General features: G+C 47.2%; 2 protein-coding genes across 3 annotated transcripts in view; one reads left to right on the top strand and one right to left on the bottom strand.

Moving 5' to 3' along the window:
- The window catches only part of cdc42ep1a (CDC42 effector protein (Rho GTPase binding) 1a), a 10,314-nt gene extending 1,016 nt beyond the window's left edge, over nt 1–9,298 (top strand). For both annotated transcript variants that reach the window (XM_056429876.1, XM_056429877.1), the window contains 3 exons: nt 2,795–2,899; nt 5,488–6,443; nt 7,697–9,298. In XM_056429876.1, coding sequence (XP_056285851.1) covers nt 5,957–6,443; nt 7,697–8,385 — 1,176 coding nt within the window. In that variant the 5' untranslated portion in view covers nt 2,795–2,899; nt 5,488–5,956 and the 3' untranslated portion in view covers nt 8,386–9,298. The remainder of the gene's footprint in view (nt 1–2,794; nt 2,900–5,487; nt 6,444–7,696) is intronic.
- On the bottom strand, nt 8,774–17,506 carry sh3bp1 (SH3-domain binding protein 1). The gene is made up of 18 exons (XM_056429875.1): nt 17,324–17,506; nt 16,518–16,560; nt 16,282–16,386; nt 16,100–16,176; nt 15,780–15,891; nt 15,621–15,697; nt 15,429–15,516; nt 15,261–15,329; nt 15,009–15,099; nt 14,771–14,910; nt 14,188–14,299; nt 13,064–13,145; nt 12,902–12,982; nt 12,702–12,815; nt 12,302–12,399; nt 11,862–12,039; nt 11,507–11,778; nt 8,774–10,390 (listed from the first exon to the last, which is right to left on the bottom strand). The coding sequence occupies exons 1-18, from the start codon at nt 17,371–17,373 to the stop codon at nt 10,107–10,109; spliced, it is 2,073 nt and encodes a 690-aa protein (XP_056285850.1). The 5' UTR covers nt 17,374–17,506; the 3' UTR covers nt 8,774–10,106.
- Nucleotides 17,507–18,453: the final 947 nt, after the last annotated feature.

The following is an 18,453-nucleotide window of genomic DNA, read 5'->3' as shown; positions in this document are numbered from 1 at the left end:
GTCGTCCTCATGGGGACCGGGGCACTGGGACTTCTCCAGGTTTAACCCTGTGACCCCCCCCCCCCCCCGGTTTGTCTCCCCAGAGGAGGCGTACAGTAGATCTTTGATATTCCTAAATCCCCCCCCCCCTCCCATATAGTATTTACACTAACGCTCCAGTACGTGATGAAGTACAGTTCACTGTGGTTTTCCTGTCTATTGCTTGAGTTGAACATTCCTCTGGGGGGGGGGGGCTTTTGTGACCTTTGGGTGTCATTGACGCAAACCGACCAGGAAGGGGTCGGTTCTCGAGGTGAGAACTCTTGGCCGTGTTTGTTTTCACACCGCAGGTTTTTTCTTCTTCTTCTTTTTCTTCTGCCACACATGATGACGACGGTGTTGGGAAAACTGCTCCATCACTTGTCTGGCGTCACCAAATGGTCCCAACATGCCCCCCCCCCCCCCCCCCAGTAAAGGAAAACACAGATGCATCAACGGCCTCCTGGTCACCGCTGCTCCTTGTTAACAAACCTTTTTTTTAAGTGACCATTGAGCAACTCACAGCCAACATCTGTTCTCCCTGAAGCTATTCAATACGAAGCTTTAAGAACAAAACCAGTTGGTCCTACGCTTCATGTTCAGCGGTGCTATGTTCATGCTCATGTGTGTATGTGTCACTGGATTTGGGATTTCTGAGGCCAATATCAATATTTGCCAAACAAAATATGAGCAAATGTCCATAACTTGCTTGCTTTTATTTCTGAGTTATATGAAAAGATCAAAATCACTCATGTCTGTACACAACATATGTCGCGACAGCTGTTTAGCTTAGCTTAGCTTAGCTTAGCTTAACAGCCTGGCTCTGTCCAAAAGTAACAAAGATCCGTCTACCAACACCTCTACAGAAACATTGGAGCACACAGCGCATTAAAGCTCACATATTCACATTAAATCTGGTTTCCCATTGTTTTCCAGTCTTTGTGCTAAGCTAACCAGCCACACGTAGTGATTTTAAAACATGTCAAACTACTCCTTTAAAGACTGGACATATAAAATGATCCAATAATCTGGCTGCAGTTATACTGACCATTTAAAAAAATTCCTTTAAAAACTTGTAATATCAAATGAAGAGGGGGGTGGGGAAGGGGGGGGGAGCGTGAGTAAAAAAAAAGAGGATTTTTTTTTTTACAAGTATGAGCGCAGAAGACGTATAAACGGAAAGAGAGCGGCAACAAAGAGGACAAATTGGGAGCGCCGGCTCCAGCGGACGCAGGAAGCCGAGCGCCTTGGAGAGCTCGGATATTTAGTGGGAGCATGAAAATGTTTTCCTGGCTGAGGAGGAAGTGTACTCGTGTTTTACTTGGATCCAGGACGGGGGAAAGAGGGACGTAATTGAAAGTCAAAGAGTAAAGCCCGAAAAATGTGGCCTTATCTTGTCTGTTTGTTCACCTGGTTAGCGAGCTTAGTGAGTGAAGGACATAAGAGGAGAGGCAGGGAGGAGGGAGGAGGGAGGATGGAGGGAGGAGGGAGGATGGAGGGGGGAGGGGGGAGGAGGGAGGAGGAGACCTGCCATGAAACACAAAGTCCATCCCCGAAAACCAGAGCAGAGTAAACACGTTTGAGTTAAAGTCATCAAAATCGAGATACATGAGTGTGTGCGTGTGTGTGTGTCTGTGTGTGTGTGTCTGTGTGTGTGTCTGTGTGTGTGTGTGTGTCTGTGTGTGTGCGTGGGCCCAACAGCGGTTTTTTGGTTGCTCAAAGAAAAGGCGGACAGCAGAAGAAGAAAAGAAAAACAAAACAGGGAAACCGAAAAAGAGGAAAACAGAGGCGGGGAGCCGAGGAAAGACAGGAACATATTCAGAAAGAGGGAAAAGTGAGTTTAAAAGGAAGAGAGAGAGAGAGAGAGAGATTAAAGAGAAGATGAGAAACGGTACGAGGCGAGAATAGTAAATAGATGAGAGAGGGAGAAGAAGAAGAAGACGATGAAGAAGAAGACGATGAAGAGGACGATGAAGAAGAAGAAGAAGAGGACGATGAAGAAGAACAAGAAGAAGAAGAAGAGGACATTGAAGAAGAACAAGGAGAAGAAGAAGAGGAAGATGAAGAAGAAGAAGAAGAAGAGGATGTAGATCAGTGGGGTAAGGGGGTCGTCCTGCAACCCCAAGGTTGTCGGTTCGATCCCCGCTCTCCCCATTAGTTGCAAGTCAAAGTGTCCTTGAGCAAGGCACTGAACCCCCGGGCGCATCACTGCAGCTCCTTAATAACTAAGGAGGGGTTAAATGCAGAGAACACATGTTGTTGCCTGTGTACCTGTACTCTGTGCAATGACAATAGATTGAATCCAATCCAATGATGAAGAAGAACAAGAACAAGAAAAAGAAGAAGAGAGAATGACAGAATAAAAAGAGAGAGATGGTTGAGACCCAAAAGTGGTTATAATCAGCGCCGATGTCGAGAAGACGAATGTCTGATGGTCGCAATTGAGAGAGAAACTCCACCGACCGAAGCTTTGCTCAGGAATGTGTTCGTGCACACACACACACACACACACACACACACGCACGGCTCTATTAGACTCTGGTTCCTCTGGTTTACATCCAGCAAAGCCACCTCAACTAAATTCTGTACGTAGTGACATGGAAGTATTGCACTGAGCCTCGCCGGTGAGCCAACGCACCAGAACTCCCCCGAGCGGCGACTCAACGCTCAGGAGCAGAGAGACGGACTCTTCCTATTCCTCTCGACTTGAATCTGTCTCAGCATCCATTCTCTCTCTCTCTGTAGCTCACGCCGTATATTATTTATTCTCCGACAGGAATCGGTGGAAGCAGAGGAGCAGCACAGGCCTTCACCCCCCCAAAGAAAACAGACGCCCTACCGGGGGTAACGGAGAAGATGAAGGATTAGGAGATAATCTGGGGTACGTCCCTCCTGGTCCAGAGGTCTCCTCTTTCTCTTTTCTGATATCCAACACGCAGGAGACAGGGAATTAAAACTTGTTAACCTTTTTTAAGACTCTAAAAGTTATTTTTATTCTCGCGCCTGCTTTTCACGGCCATTTTATATACGATGGCCGTGAAAAGCAGGCGACTGTATCTGTGTGACTTTAACAGAGCGACAAGTGCAAAGAGGAGGAGTAGAAGCGTATGTGTGCGGATAAATGAGCTCCAGATACATAACAGGAGTGGGAGCGAGCGAGACCCCCTCCTGAGGTCAAAGGTCTTCAGCCGGATTACAGAGACGAAGCCCCAGAGCTCTCCGTGAGCACACAGAGCAATTCATGGTTTAAATTCCTGTAAAACCTGCAGGTTCTCAACTATAATGAGTTTTCGTGATGCACGTGACACACTACGTCTCTTATTGTGAAAAGTAGAGCGCCGTTTATGTTCTGTGACCGCCCGCCGTCCCTGGGGGAGCTGTAATCAGAGGTTGCTTCAGTAAAATGTGCACAAGGTCCCGGCGCGCTCACGCCATCTTAGATTAAACATCACACCTCGGCATACCGGTCCCCGGCGTGCCCTACCGCGAGCCTCGATATGGCTCTGCTCGGGGCTGGTATGCGCCGCGCTTCCTCCCAGATGCCCCTCTTAAAACGCCAGCCAGGGGAAGTGGAGCGGAGGGACTGCGGTCAGCAGCGAATTAGCCGGGCTGCCTTGGACCTGACGCAATCCCCCATCCCGTCATTAATGGAGCCAGACGGGCCGTGCATGAGGCCCGCCGACATCGAGCCGCTGCAGTGGAAAAGCTTTAAAGAGAACCAGAGGTCCACGTCGGGGCTGCTTTATGCTATCAACATATTTTAGAATTGGATATCCATTACTCTGCTGGCATAAGGACACGTGAGAAAAAGGCACATTTCCTTTGTCTGGCTTTGTCACCGGAGCGCCGGAAAAACGACAAAGAGAAAGAAAAAGGGAAGAATATAACTAAATGCATCAATTAATAATATAAACACATCAGTCAAATGGAGCATACCAATAAGGAGGCTGCAAAAAATGTTAATGGAAGATAATAAAGGCAGAAATGTGGAGTCCAAGAATTGTAATTGACGTTAGCTAGTTTACTTTGTTAGCATTACCTTACCGGCTAAAATGCTTTAACTACTGTTACGAGACTTCGTAAAGCATTTTAGCCGGTAAGGTACAACACTACGTACAGATATATGCTATATATTCATATATTACATATATTCATATTCAAACCTCTGTAGCATTACAGAGGTTTGAAGTATATGAATGACTAATGTTACCTGCGCAACAGTTAGCTTCAGCTAGGTAGCTAGCTGGAAAAGCTGCTGCTAGCTTTCAGTGAAGAAAGCTAGCCACACAATAGTCTCATTGTCATAAACACAGGATGTGGACATATAAATAGTTGCAAGAGGAAAACAAGGGTGTAGATAAATAAATAAATGACAGAAAAATGTAAACGAAGTCCGTAACAGTAGTTTAAAGCATTAGCTCACCGGCTAAATGCGTTAACTACTGCTACAGACTTCGTAGCCTACAGTAGTTAAAGCATTTTAGCCGGTAAGGTACGAGACTTCGTACAGATATATGCTGTATATTCATATATGCTACAGAGGTTTGAAGTATATGGATGATTAATGTTACCTGAACAACAGTTAGCTTCAGCTAGGTAGCTAGCTGGAAAAGCTGCTGCTAGCTTTCAGTGAAGAAAGCTAGCCACACAATAGTCTCATTGTCATAAAGACAGGATGTGGACATATAAATAGTTCCAAGAGGAAAACTAGGGTGTAGATAAATAGATAAATGACAGAAAAATGGAAAGCCTAACAGTTTAAAAATAAATTGAACCAGTGGCTGAATGAGTAAAAGGAAAAACTTTTACATTTCAAAGAATACAAAGGTTTTTTTTTCCTTTCTTGACTCTTTCATCTCTCACTCAATTGTAATTGCAGTGTAATGAACTAACTAATGATGTTTTACTGCCTCCCGACAGTGCCGGGGCTCAATAAACCGGAGGTCTAGCCGTCGGTTACAAGCTAAGTAGTGGCAGCGATTTCCTTATCAGGACATTTTTATTATCTGCGCCTGTCTCGCTGAGCATACGTTGCCTGTTTGTGAACAAACACGAGCCCAATGAACGAGGGCTGCTGCTTGGCTTTAAAAAGCGTGATAAGTGTTTTCGGTGAAATGCAAAATGAACTTTGCGTAACCTTCATGTCGGACAAAATGGATGCAGGAATTCCCTGGACGTCCACCCATTTTATGGACGAGAGGCAGTCTTTGTTTTGTTTTTTGCACAGAGGAGCGACTGTGCTCTAAATTTAGATGGTTCCAGACCAACAGACCTTTGGAATCTTACACAAAAAACAACCTGCGGACACCAGATCCAATTTACCTACAGTATCCAGAATAAGAAAAAGCCCCAAAATCTCAACATGCACAGAATAAACTGCAAGTTTCATCCCTCAGAATCAAATACGTCCCCATCTACATTTTTTAAAGATAGATGTTTCTCTCCCTGTTCTTTCTTTACTCTCAATAGATGGTTCCTCGGTGCGGACCGCAGAACCGCTTGCAGCTGGACTCTATTTCTGAGCCGATGTGGACGAAGCCAACGGCGCAGGGCCAGCGGGGGGGAAACCAGGCGAGCTGACCACATCTCCCAACCGGCTCCTGCCAGGAACACAACTGCGCAGTGTTCCCCTCAATTTATGGCCGTTTAATTCCGCCAGCTATGCATAACAAGGCGCTACAAAGAGGGGGACAGAGTTCGGCCTCCACGTGATAAACTGAAATAATATTGCAGTGAACTATTTGACTCTGCAGAGCTGGAGTTTCAACTTTTTTTTTGAAATTACAGAGTTTCGAGATCTTGGAATAAGCTTTCAGAGAGACTTTGGACTGTTGAAGTCTCAGAGGAGAAAAGGTCAACTTAACTTGTTCGGTTTTGCCAATTCCAGACTTTTAAAGTATTTTTTTTAAATATATAAAGTCATTCACCTCCTGTGATCATGAATCTTCAGGAGAAGTTGTCAGGCCTCAAGGGACTGGTCACGCACTCCCACAGCAAGCGGCGCTTCAAAGGCGACCTCACGCTGGACATGATAAGCCCGCCGCTGGGCGACTTCCGCCACACCATGCACGTGGGCCGCGGCGGCGACGTGTTCGGGGACACGTCGTTCCTCAGCAACCACGGCGGCGCCGCCAACGGGAACAACGGCGGCGGCGGCGGGGACGCGGACTCCGTGTCCACGCCCGACAACAAGATCGGAGCGTTCTTCTCCAGGACGCTGCGTCAAATCCGGCGGGGCTCCGACAACCGATCCACGGGGGGGTCCAAGGATCTGTCGCCGCCGCCTCCCGTCCTGTCGCCCATCATCAAGAACGCCATTTCCCTCCCGAGGCTGGACGCGGTGGAGACGCCGAGCGGGAGTCCCACCGCCAAAGTGCTCTTCCCGAGCTCTCAAAGCACGCCGGAGGAGAAGAAAAGCTCTTACGGTGAGTTCTCCATCCGCTAGAATAAGAAATGTGACTATATGCGTTAAGGGGTCGGCCATAAAGAGAATTATTAACCACCTCTCCCTCAGCCTGAGAGCTCCTTAGCACCTTTAAACTAGTTGTTTTGGTTTTTACTGTAAGCGAAGTGCTTATGGGGAAACAGGAACCAAACGTGGTTCCACAAGTTCCACAAGATGCATTGTGGGTAAGTGCATTGATGGGTTTTGTTAGTCTGTCTTTGACACCGTTTTTTTTCGCCTTACGATGAATGAAAATTGTCGTTCTTTACTTTTTTTAATGATGTCATGTCAACTGTTGCATCGCCACATCCTTAACATTAAAGTCCTTAACATCCTTAACATCTCTGCTGAACAAAGAGAAAACACGAAGGTCACGTGAGTTGACCGGTGTTGACCGGTTACTGCAGAGCAGTGACACGTCAATCGGTTGTAGCCGGCGATCTGGACAGAGTTGACCCAGATGTGCTCATGAATCACCTCGGTTCACCGTCCGGATAACAGAGGTCCAGACGGAGCTGGTCACCAGCCGTCTGGGATGCTCACATGAACATCACGATACTCATCCCTCCTCTGTGAGTGTGTGATGTTTATGTGGATTTAAGCGTTTGGCATTTTTATCACTAATCACAAAATGAGCTCCCTTTCGTAGCGATAACTGGGGATAGTTTAGTAATGAAGCGTTAGGACACATGGGTGGGAGCCGGCTGGGCTTTCATTGAATCAGATCCTCCAGAGACCGGTGGAGCCACTGGGTTTCCTCTCTGGTTAAAGTCGGTGAAGTCAGATGCTGAAAAACCTCCAGACTCTCTCTGCCCTTTACGGGCTGGCACTGAGAGGTGCTGCGGTAACTTTGAGGTTGTGTGAGTGTGTGAGTGTGTGTGTGTGTGTGTGTGTGTGACGAGTTAATGATTCACTGTTCACCCAGCAGAACAACTCGTCATCCTCCGATGGGTGGACACTGCCCCCTGTTGGAACTGTATGATAAATCATGTGACTGCATAATAATCTAATATATCTATAAATAAATACATATATATAAATAAATATATACATACATATAAATAAATAAATACATAAATATATACATGAATAAATATAAATTAATATATATATTAATATATATAAATAAATATGTAAATATATAAATATGAATATATATATATATATAAATATAAATATATAAAATATAACATACGTCATAACTGTGTGTATTAATATCCGTCTCCTCCTCAGGTCTTGAGTCTGGCTTTGTCACTCTGCCTCGTCTCTCCCGCTCCGAGCGTCAGCAGCCTTCCATCTCCCTCTCCACCTCCCCGAACATCCACCGCGGCTCTCTGACCGACCCCACCGACGCCATCTTGTCCACCTGCTCCGCCTCCGCAATGACCTTTGACCCCAACCCCACCGCCGCGGCCTACTCTGACTCCCTGTCCTCCCTCACGTCTCTGTACGCTTTCACCTTCGACTTCGGCCCCTCCCTCATGAGCGAGGTGTTCGGCCTGATCGACGGCCACCCGGAGGAGCACGGCCACGCCTGGGAGGGAGAGGAGGCGGGGTCGGCGTGCGGGTTGACCAACGAGGGCTCGGAGATGGACTCGGCCACCATCTCGTACGTGGACTCCCTGCTGAGGGAGGACTGCGGGGGGGGCAGGAAGAGCCCGCACGGGGCCGACTGGGAGGAAGAGGAGGGCAACGGAGGGGGGCTTTCTGAGAGAGCGCCCGACGCGGCGATGGGGTCTCCCGAACGAGGGAGGTCGGCGATGGAGGCCGAGCGGTTTCAGTGCGCCGCGGACATGCTCGCCCGTCACTACGGCAGCCAATCGAAGGGGCGGGGCCGGGTGGAGGCCGCGGATTCAGAGATGACGACCAAGAACAAAGTGGCCTACAGTTACATGGACGACGAGGACGAAATCAAAGTCTGAGCGGAGGCCGTCTCTCATGTCGGACTTCTCCGTGATTCCAAATCAAAATCAATCATCTTGACTTCTTGTCGTGGTCAACGGGGCTGGCTCTTCTGACAGGACGACCACGAAAACCACAACCCAGGATGCTTCGTAGCGGATCCTTTACTTTTTGTCCAATCGCGCTTTAAAGGATGTACAAGTTGGGACGCAGAACTGTCGCTGAATGCATCTTAAAAAAGGAACGAAGGACTGATGACGCCACGCAGAAGAGGGAGAGAGGGTGATTTTTTGGGGGGCAAAAAAGGTTGAAATTTAAAAAAAGAGGCGTGGAAAGAGAGGATGTGCCAGAGGATGGAGATGTAGATGTGGAGATCGTCTTAAAAATTACACAATGGAGAAATTCCAATGCCTGTCATTCACTTTATGCTTTTTCACAGTCACAGTGGCATCAACTCCATCTTATCACAACCTTCAGGTCTCCTTAGGATCTCCTGTCAGCTCCTTCCTCTCAGGAATACACCACCAGGAAACAAGAAGGGAAATACAAGTTCTGGAACTCAGGCCTCATTAGATTAACCAAACATCTCAGTTAATAACCTACATGGACTTCTGGGATATGACAAGTACTATTGGCATTTGCTAGTTGCAACTAAAGCGTGCTTCTTTTTTTAAAATGCTGCAGACCTTCTATAGAGAGACCTGTGCACCTTTGACCTTGACTCCTGTCTAGCTTCTTTTCTTCTTTTATTGTCATGTATATGTTCTTTTATACATCTGTACATGAAGATATTAAGTGACCTCATATAAATATGTACCTACAGTATGAGCACCCTGCTGTACATAGTGCAATTCACATCCATCCATATGCTGCAGTCAATGCCAACTATATATAATGATGCTATAAATTGACAATAAAGCTGTTTATAATTAGGTTGAAGAAGCATTTATGTACATAGTTTAAAGTTTGAAGTCGGTTGACAGGTGGTTTACATTAAACCTCACATAAATTACATTGTTATTATATATCTATGATAGAAAACACCCTAAAAACACCTCAAACGGCTTATTGGCGGTTTCCTGGTGGGTCGATTACTTTATTTAGGAGCGATTGTTTTGACTAGAAAGACTCGCTTTCCAGATAATTTACTTTGGGAAATAAAAGGCCGTCGGTACCTGAGGAATAAATGAATGAAGCTAGTTACAGAAACATTTAAAGTCCAAATAAAAAGTGTAGTAAAGGTGCAAGACACGAGATTCAAGAGCATTAATATAGAAGAAAATAACTATTTGCGAAGTAAAGATACAGTGGAGCCACGTCTACCCGGGCAGAGCATGAAGCGGCGGCCCCCGTTAGCGCCATTAGCTAACGTTAGCTCCGTTAGCACTGTTAGCTATGAGACGCAGGCTCAGCTGTGGCCATGTTGAGAGCCGTCCAGAGGCAATCGCAATGCTCTCAATCGCGTATTTAAGCACCTGTAAGCACTATTTAAAGATATTAAACAACACATGGACATCCTAACATGTTGAAGTAGTAACTTTACAGCGAGGCTGAGAAGCAGTTTTTTTTGCCGCCCTCTTGTTGACAGTTAGCCAGCCCCCCCCCCACCCCCATCCGCAGCCAGCGTGACTGATAGGTGCACTTTGTTACGGGGCCACTGGAGGTCAGCAAAGACAAGATGTCCAGGTGTGTTAATAAGTTCCTCTTTAAAGGGAAAGAACATCCACAAGCTGCGTCGCTCTCACTGAGTCAGAGAAGGAACCACTTTCCCCCGTGAGGGCGGCGGAAGTGGTGGAGGGCAGTTTGGGGCTTTGCGTCCGGGCTTTTTGGGAGGCGGCCTTTTGACGCCGGCCCACTGAGCTCGGGGTGCTGGGTCCGTCGGAGCCGGGGCGGGCGGAGGGGCCATGGGCGGAGGGGCCTGCAGCTTCTGAGGCACCGGGGGTCTGGGCGAACAGTACTGGACCGTCACCTGCTCGTTGGCCTGGTGAGCTCTGGTGGCTTTTGTCAGGTGGAAAGATCTCTTCGCTGGAGGGAGAGAAGAAGAAGAAGAAGAAGACATTATACATTACACATTGACATTATACATATTGCTGTGTAACTGACAGTTTGCAGACTCAACGACTCTTCTTTAAATTTTAGCGTTGCATCCTGTAATTATTAGGGAAAGTTACATAATTTCGCTATAAATAGAATTTTAGAGACAAACGTGCTCACATAATGAATAACTGCAAACAATTAGCTGCAGCGTATTCAACATACAATTTAAAATACCTCGACAAATTAAGGAATTAAAGTGAATTCATAAAAGTTAATTCATAAAATCAAAAAACTGCGTGTGAATTATATTTAGTGATAAAAACAATCCTGTCAAACTGTTGTACGGTGTTCAGTCGTCAGACGTCAGGTGGGAGGACGTACAGTGTTTCTGCCTCCAGCTGTGAGTGAGGCCGTTACAATGTGACGCATTATTGTGGAGGGTTGAATTGGTGTGTGACACTTCCTGTTTCCTGTGTACTTTCCGGTTTGTAGATTTATTTTCTCTCCGTCAACTCGACCCGACGAGCCGCCGCTCGGACTCGGTAAGAGGAAACGGGCAGAAGTCAAGAATCTGAACAGGAAGTTACACCACAGAGCGAAGAGAGAGATGATGTGATGTGAGGGGGGGGGGGGGGGCACTTAAAGGGCCAGTTCAACAATTCACTTAGTTCAGTTGACTTCTTCTTCTTCTCCTCCTCTTCCTCCTCCAACTCCTCCTTCTTCCATTCTTCTTCTTCCATTCTTCCACCATTCTTCTTCTTCTTTTCTCCTCCTTCTCCGCCTACTCCTCCTTCTTCTTCCATTCTTCTTCTCCTTCCATTCTCCTCCTCCTTCCATTCCTCCTCTTCCTCCTCCGCCTACTTCTATTTTTCTTCTCCTCCTCCTCATCTTTCTTCTTCTTCTCCTCCTTCCATTCTTCTTCTTCTCCTTCCATTCTTCTTCTCCTTCCATTTCTTCTTCTTCTTCTTCTTTATTTATAAGGACCTACTGTATCTCTGTTAGAAAGATTGGCCCTAACAGTGACGAGTCTGAGGAAATGACCCGATGATGTCATAACGATGTTATAAAGTGTAGCATCTGAGGTTTTGGGCTCCTTGGACTTACGTTTGTACGGCGAGCTGATCGTCACGAACGCTCTCGGTGAGTCCGGAGGAGCCTCCAGAATGGACTCCAGCTGGCCTGGATCCGAGCACGCCGTCTCGGGGGGACTCGGGTTCGCCGCCGCCGCTTTAGGGAGCAGCGTTGGGCTTTGACACGTTGGCGCCACGGCGTCGGCAACCGGCGGGCTGGACCACGTGGAGGTGCCACCACCGCGACCCACAGAGCCAGATTTCACCAGGAAGAAGCCGCCGCCGCCGCCGTCCTGGGACGCCGCGCTGATGGACAGAAATAGACGAAAAGAATGAGATCCATAACCATTTCAAACCGTTATCCTCTCGTTGACATTGCAGAGCGGTACCTGTTTGTCTTGGAGAGAGGGAGGTGATGAGAGGAGGAGGAGGAGGAGGAGGCCGTGGAGGACGAGGACGAGACCGTTCGCCTCACGTTCTCCTTCTCTGAGCTGGGAGGAGGGGAGGCGGCAGCCGGCGGGGACACCTTCAGGACCTCGGGGAGCTCCGGGATCTCAAAAGAAACGGCTGAAACGGAACGAAAGAAAAATAACGTTTATGAGCGATATACATCAAATATACATTTAAAGTTTACAAAGCATTTATTAATCCGGCCTGATGTTTACAAATTGTCCATTTTGACTCTTTAAATCTCAGCGATGAATTTGGAAAGTACCAATGTTATCAAAAAACACAACAATAAATTGATAAAAATGCCCCAAAGCTAAAAAGCCTGCAGTCCAAGGGACGGCTGAGAGAACCCAGAGTGAAGAAGAGCGTGCTCGCGTACCTTCGGGGAAGAGGCTGCAGCTGAACTGGATGAGCGGCTCGATGACAGTCACCACCTGGACTGAAGAAGCCGCCGCCATGTCGAACAGAGCGGCTTCCCTAAAGAAAAGAGAAGAGGGTCAAGACGAAGGACGTCAGAAGCAGAACCAGGGTGCAGGGTGCAGGGTGCAGGGTGCAGGGTGTAGGGTGCAGGGTGCAGGGTGCAGGGTGCAGGGTGCAGGGTGTAGGGTGCAGGGTGTAGGGTGCAGGGTGCAGGGTGCAGGGTGCAGGGTGCAGGGTGCAGGGTGTAGGGTGCAGGGTGCAGGGTGCAGGGTGCAGGGTGTAGGGTGCAGGGTGTAGGGTGCAGGGTGCAGGGTGCAGGGTGTAGGGTCCAGGGTGCAGGTGCAGGCCACCCTACGCACCCTTCGGCTCGGGGCCACAGCAGGTTGGGCCCCAGGACGATGGCGATGTTGCCGGGTGTCATTTTGTTGACGGCCTGCTGCTCAGACAGCAGAGACAGGAACTGGACCAGGTACCTGATGGGGGGGGGGGGGAGGAGGAAGTCAAACGAGTACCAAAAGGAGGAAGTCCTGCACGCCCTCTGTGAGGAGGGCCAACACACCGGAGGTTGTTGTAGTTGTCCGGCGGCAGTTTCCTCAGCAGCGCTCGGTACATGTCCAGCTTCTCCGTCGGGTCTTTTACCCTGAGGAGAGAAAAAAAGATCAAACAAAAACTTCAAAAGAAAACGGACTCAGAGCTGAAAATAAAATGACTATATACGCACCCCGCTGCTATAAACCAGTCGTTGTAGAGCTCGAAGGTCATGAGCGGTTCGGGAAGCTCTCTCAGGTAACCCTTCAAAGCTCCTGCCAAGGTCAGAGGACACATCGGTGTTAGACATCAGATTACAATTTATAGATCAATAGATTACAACATATGGATCAATAGATTACAACATATAGATCAATAGCTTACAACATATAGATCAATAGATTAGAACATATAGATCAATATCTTACAACATATGGATCAATAGATTACAACATATAGATCAATAGATTACAACATACAGATCAATAGATTACAACATATGGATCAATAGATTACAACATATAGATCAATAGATTATAACATATAGATCAATAGATTACAACATATGGATCAATAGATTACAACATATAGATCAATAGATTATAACATATAGATCAATAGATTACAACATATGGATCAATAGATTACAACATATAGATCAATAGATTACAACATACAGATCAATAGATTACAACATATGGATCAATAGATTACAACATATAGATCAATAGATTACAACATATGGATCAATAGATTACAACATATAGATCAATAGATTACAATGTATGGATCAATAGATTACAACATATAGATCAATAGATTACAACATATAGATCAATAGATTACAACATATGGATCAATAGATTACAACATATAGATCAATAGATTACAACATATGGATCAATAGATTACAACATATAGATCAATAGATTACAACATATAGATCAATAGATTACAACATATGGATCAATAGATTACAACATATAGATCAATAGATTACAACATATGGATCAATAGATTACAACATATAGATCAATAGATTACAACATATGGATCAATAGATTACAACATATAGATCAATAGATTACAACATATGGATCAATAGATTACAACATATAGATCAATAGATCAAAAGGCCATGATATGTATGATATCTGCTGAAGTCAGGCATCTTCTCAATTTATGAATATTTATATTTTCCTGTTCTAAAGATTCTCTAGCACACGGGACATTCATCTTTTTCAAATGACGCGAAGCGAGGAGTCAGAGCGAAGAGCCCCGATGAGGAAGACGAGGGTGAAGAGTGCAGGTGCTGACCGGCCACGGCGTGAGGGTCCATGCTGAACTCGCCGTGGTCGACCACCTCGTGGTCCAGACACGTCTTCAGCCTCTTCACCACGGAGGCGGCAGCCGCCAGGCGGAAGAGACCCTGAAGAGGAAGAGGAGGAGGAGGAGGAGGGGGGGGATGAGAGGTGAGTGGTTGTGTGTAGACGTGTCATTCCCTCATTCCCTCGTTCCCTCGTTCCCTCATCACCTCCACTGCTTGTATATCTGACTAAGAACTCATTACACCTGGAATCCAAAGGTCACTGGTTCAAGTCCCTGAACGGACCAATCGCAGCAGAGGTGTCCTTGAGCAAGGCACTGAGCCTCCAAATGATGATGATGATGCTTCTTGTTCTTCTTGTTCTTCTTCATTTTCCTCACACTTCTTCTTCTTCTTCCCTCACTCTTCTTCTTCTTCTTCTTCTTCAGAACCTACTGTACCTCTGTTAGAAAGATTGGCCCGAACACGTTGCCCAGATATTATATATATATATATATTCCTCGTCTCAGGCCGAGGGTACATGTAGGTTGACGATCACTAAATCGTCTCCTCGTCTCCTCCCGTGCGTCCTACCTCCTCGGTCATGCCGGTCCTCAGCAGCATGTGAACACACTCCTGGATGGGCGCGGCGATGTCTCTGTTGCTCTGAGCCAGGTGAGCAAGCAGCGGCTCCCCGTAGACCCTCTGACCCGAGAGGCCGAGCGGCGGCGGCGCTGCAGAAGAAGAAGAAGAAGAAGAACACAGGAAATGAGAACAGAGAAACCCCCCCGACGACGACAGCAAAACAAAGCGGCGAGGATGACCTTCTGACCTTGTCGACTGTGACTCGCTTTGAGCTCGCTGATGTTCTTGTTCAGGAACTCGTGTGAATATTTGTGATATTCAGCTTGCAGCTCGAGAAACTTTTGGGTGGAGAAACAAGAGAGCGAGAGAGAGAGGGAGAGAGAGCGAGAGAGAGCGAGAGAGCGAGAGAAAGGTGAGAGAGAGAGGTGCGTTTGGGCCTTTTGGTTTTTAGATTGCGTCGCTCAGAAGAAAAAGAGAAGACGAACGAGCCGTCACTCACGCGGATGAAGTAGTTGGCGTAGTCGTCTTCTTTCGTCGCAAAGAGATACAGATCTGCGGAGTACTCGTCCTACAGGGACACGGAGGTGCAGAAGAGGTCAGAGGGGTCAGAGGTCAAGGCTGATTTCACTGAGGAGGTCACGGTGGCTGAAAGAGAAACCGTCTTTACCTTGATGCTCCCCAACCTCCTCCAAGCTTCCTCCACCTCCTCCCTGAGCCCATCCTGCTTGGCCTGGGGACCAGTGCTGGCTTGGCTCCTGACCACACACACACACACACACACACACACACACACAGAGAAGTGAGTGTGATATGCATTTGCTGATCTGTCACCCACCCAGGCGCTGGCCGTGTAGCTCACCTAGTTCTGGCGTTGTTCCAGTCCGTCGTGAGCTTTGCAAACTGCTTCTTGTTCTTGAGGATCTCCGGTAAATCGTCCTGGAAGAGAAAAAAAAAGAAGAAAAAAATCAATTTCAATCGTTTCCATGGCGATTTGACGGTTTCTACACGAGATTCTCACCTCGCTGAGCTTGTTGAGCGGCTCCAGAACTTCCTTCTCCACCTTCATCTCAAAGTTTGCCAGCATGCTGGCCAGCATCTTCTCCATGAAGCAGCACATCTCCAGCACCCTCCTGACACACACACACACACACACGCACACACACACACACACACACACACACACACACACACACACACAGTGTGTCAGTGTGTGGGATCCTCTTTCCTTTTCATCCAGAAGTGAAAACTGAAGTCATGAGGGTTTCACATGATGGTTCACGGAGAGAGGGAGGGGGGGTGTGTGTGTGTGTGGGGGGGGGGGGGTGAGGGGGGGGTCACCTGATCGAGGACTCGGCATCAAAGTCCTTGAGGCTCTCGGCCATGCTGACGGACAGCAGCATCAGAGGCAACTTTTTCTGCGGAGACAGAAGCAGACGAGACACCGTCAGCAGCCGTTTCCCCGACAACGTCCACGTCCACGTGTGCGTGTGCGTGTGCGTGTGCCTCCATCGTCGCGGTACCATTCTCTTCTCGGCCTCCAGGCCCGCCTGGCTGTGCATGCAGCCCTGCAGCTTCTTGTGCAGGACCTGCGCCGCCTTCTTGGCCGGCTCCACCCGCTGCTCCACCTGCAGAGAGCGAGAGGCGCTCAGTGGTCACGACTAGTGCTCAGTCTGAATGAGCGCCGTACATTTATCTCCAAATAAGTTCATTCACAACATTCACAGGAGAATTTGCTCTTTTTTCTTCTTCTTCTCACCACAACCAGGTCCTCGTGGAGCAGCTCAGTGGCATCGTGTGACCTGCAGGACGTGTGTTGTTAGTGAATATATAAGGTATATATACCCAACTTTAATTCTCAAATATCATTTTATTCGGCATGAAAACAAACAAAAAACGTCGTCCAGCCATGTTGAATATCCTCCACCATAAGATGAATGTCACTCATAGAGGGTTTCCTCAGAGTGGAAGTGAAGTGTTATTTAATAAGAACACTGTGTTTCCCAGTTATCATGTTTAGAATTCAATTATAAATGCAATAGACAAAGAAAGTTTTCTTTATTTTAATTAAAGAAGCGTCCGTGCTGCGTTTCTCTTCATATAAGTCGTCCATGTACATGTGAATACTTCTGAGTGGGCGGTTATGTTTGTGTCCACACTGGTGCTGCTGTGGTGAGTGAAGCCCACAATGCACTGCTGCAGATGCATGCAGGTGGTGTATTATCAAGTGCGTCAGAACACGAACACGAACACACGCACACACACACACACACACACACACACACACGAGGTATTCAACCACATGGGAAACGTGACGTCTGAAATTTCGATTTTCAAAAAGCTGCAACAAACTATTTTTTTAATTCAACATTTCCTCGAAGCCTAACATTGTGCAGAAATAAAACCCCTCAACACCTACACGTTTGGGTCCACACAACTCCTCGAGGGGCCCTCGGGATCGGGGCTGCGCGTGAGAGCCTCGACGTGCACTAGCTTTTTAAAATGCATAACTCTTCTCCAACCCACCCGGAGGAGGCGAGGAGTCACAGGCGGGGAGTCACTTACTTTGCGGCGGAGCCGAATTGCTTCAGGATGCTCAGGGACTGGCGCAGCATGCTGGCTGTGGAGCGTCACCTACCTGCACCCACCGGCCCCTCCAGAGGTCCTTCCCCGCAGACGGGTGCTTCACATCGGGGGGGAAGAGAAGGAGCACGCGCCGCTGTGGTCGGTTGTTCTTTCAGTCACAGTGAACTGATTCGCAGTCAGTGAATGAATGAGGAAGTTGCACAGATGAGGTATCAGCGAGGGGAAGAGAGACTTCACTCTCACACTATGGTTCAAAGCAGGGGCGGCTGTAGGATTCAGAGAAAGGGGGGCTAAGCCCCAAAGGGGGCGCTATGTTTGGGTATATTTGGGTATGTTTGGGTATATTTGGGTATGTTTGGATATGTTTGGCTATGTTTGGCTATGTTTGGGTATGTTTGGCTATGTTTGGGTATGTTTGGGTATGTTTGGGTATGTTTGGGTATGTTTGGGTATGTTTGGCTATGTTTGGGTATGTTTGGATATGTTTGGGTATGTTTGGATATGTTTGGCTATGTTTGGGTATGTTTGGATATGTTTGGGTATGTTTGGGTATGTTTGGATATGTTTGGGTATGTTTGGCTATGTTTGGGTATGTTTGGGTATGTTTGGGTATGTTTGGCTATGTTTGGGTATGTTTGGCTATGTTTGGGTATATGTTTGGGTATGTTTGGCTATGTTTGGGTATATTTTGGTATGTTTGGGTATGTTTGGCTATGTTTGGGTGTGTTTGGGTATGTTTGGCTATGTTTGGGTGTGTTTGGGTATGTTTGGCTATGTTTGGGTATGTTTGGCTATGTTTGGGTGTGTTTGGGTATGTTTTGGCTTTGTTTGGGTATGTTTGGGTGTGTTTGGGTATGTTTTGGCTTTGTTTGGGTATGTTTTGGGTGTGTTTGGGTATGTTTTGGCTATGTTTGGGTATGTTCTGGGCATACACAAACATACCCAAACTATGGTAACGTATGTTTTGGGTATGCTTCACTGCTAACGTGGTAAATTTAGTTGTTTAGAGGTGTGATGGCACATTGTTATTACTATGCAACAAAGAGTGATACGTCTATATGTGATTCTCCTGGAGGGTAATAAGACATTAAGAGTTTAAAAACACACCT

This window comes from Pseudoliparis swirei, chromosome 13 (genome assembly GCF_029220125.1).
Source record: "Pseudoliparis swirei isolate HS2019 ecotype Mariana Trench chromosome 13, NWPU_hadal_v1, whole genome shotgun sequence".
Lineage (NCBI taxonomy): Eukaryota > Metazoa > Chordata > Actinopteri > Perciformes > Liparidae > Pseudoliparis > Pseudoliparis swirei.
Note: the sequence above shows the minus strand (reverse complement) of the source record. Positions and strands in the feature narration are given on the sequence as shown.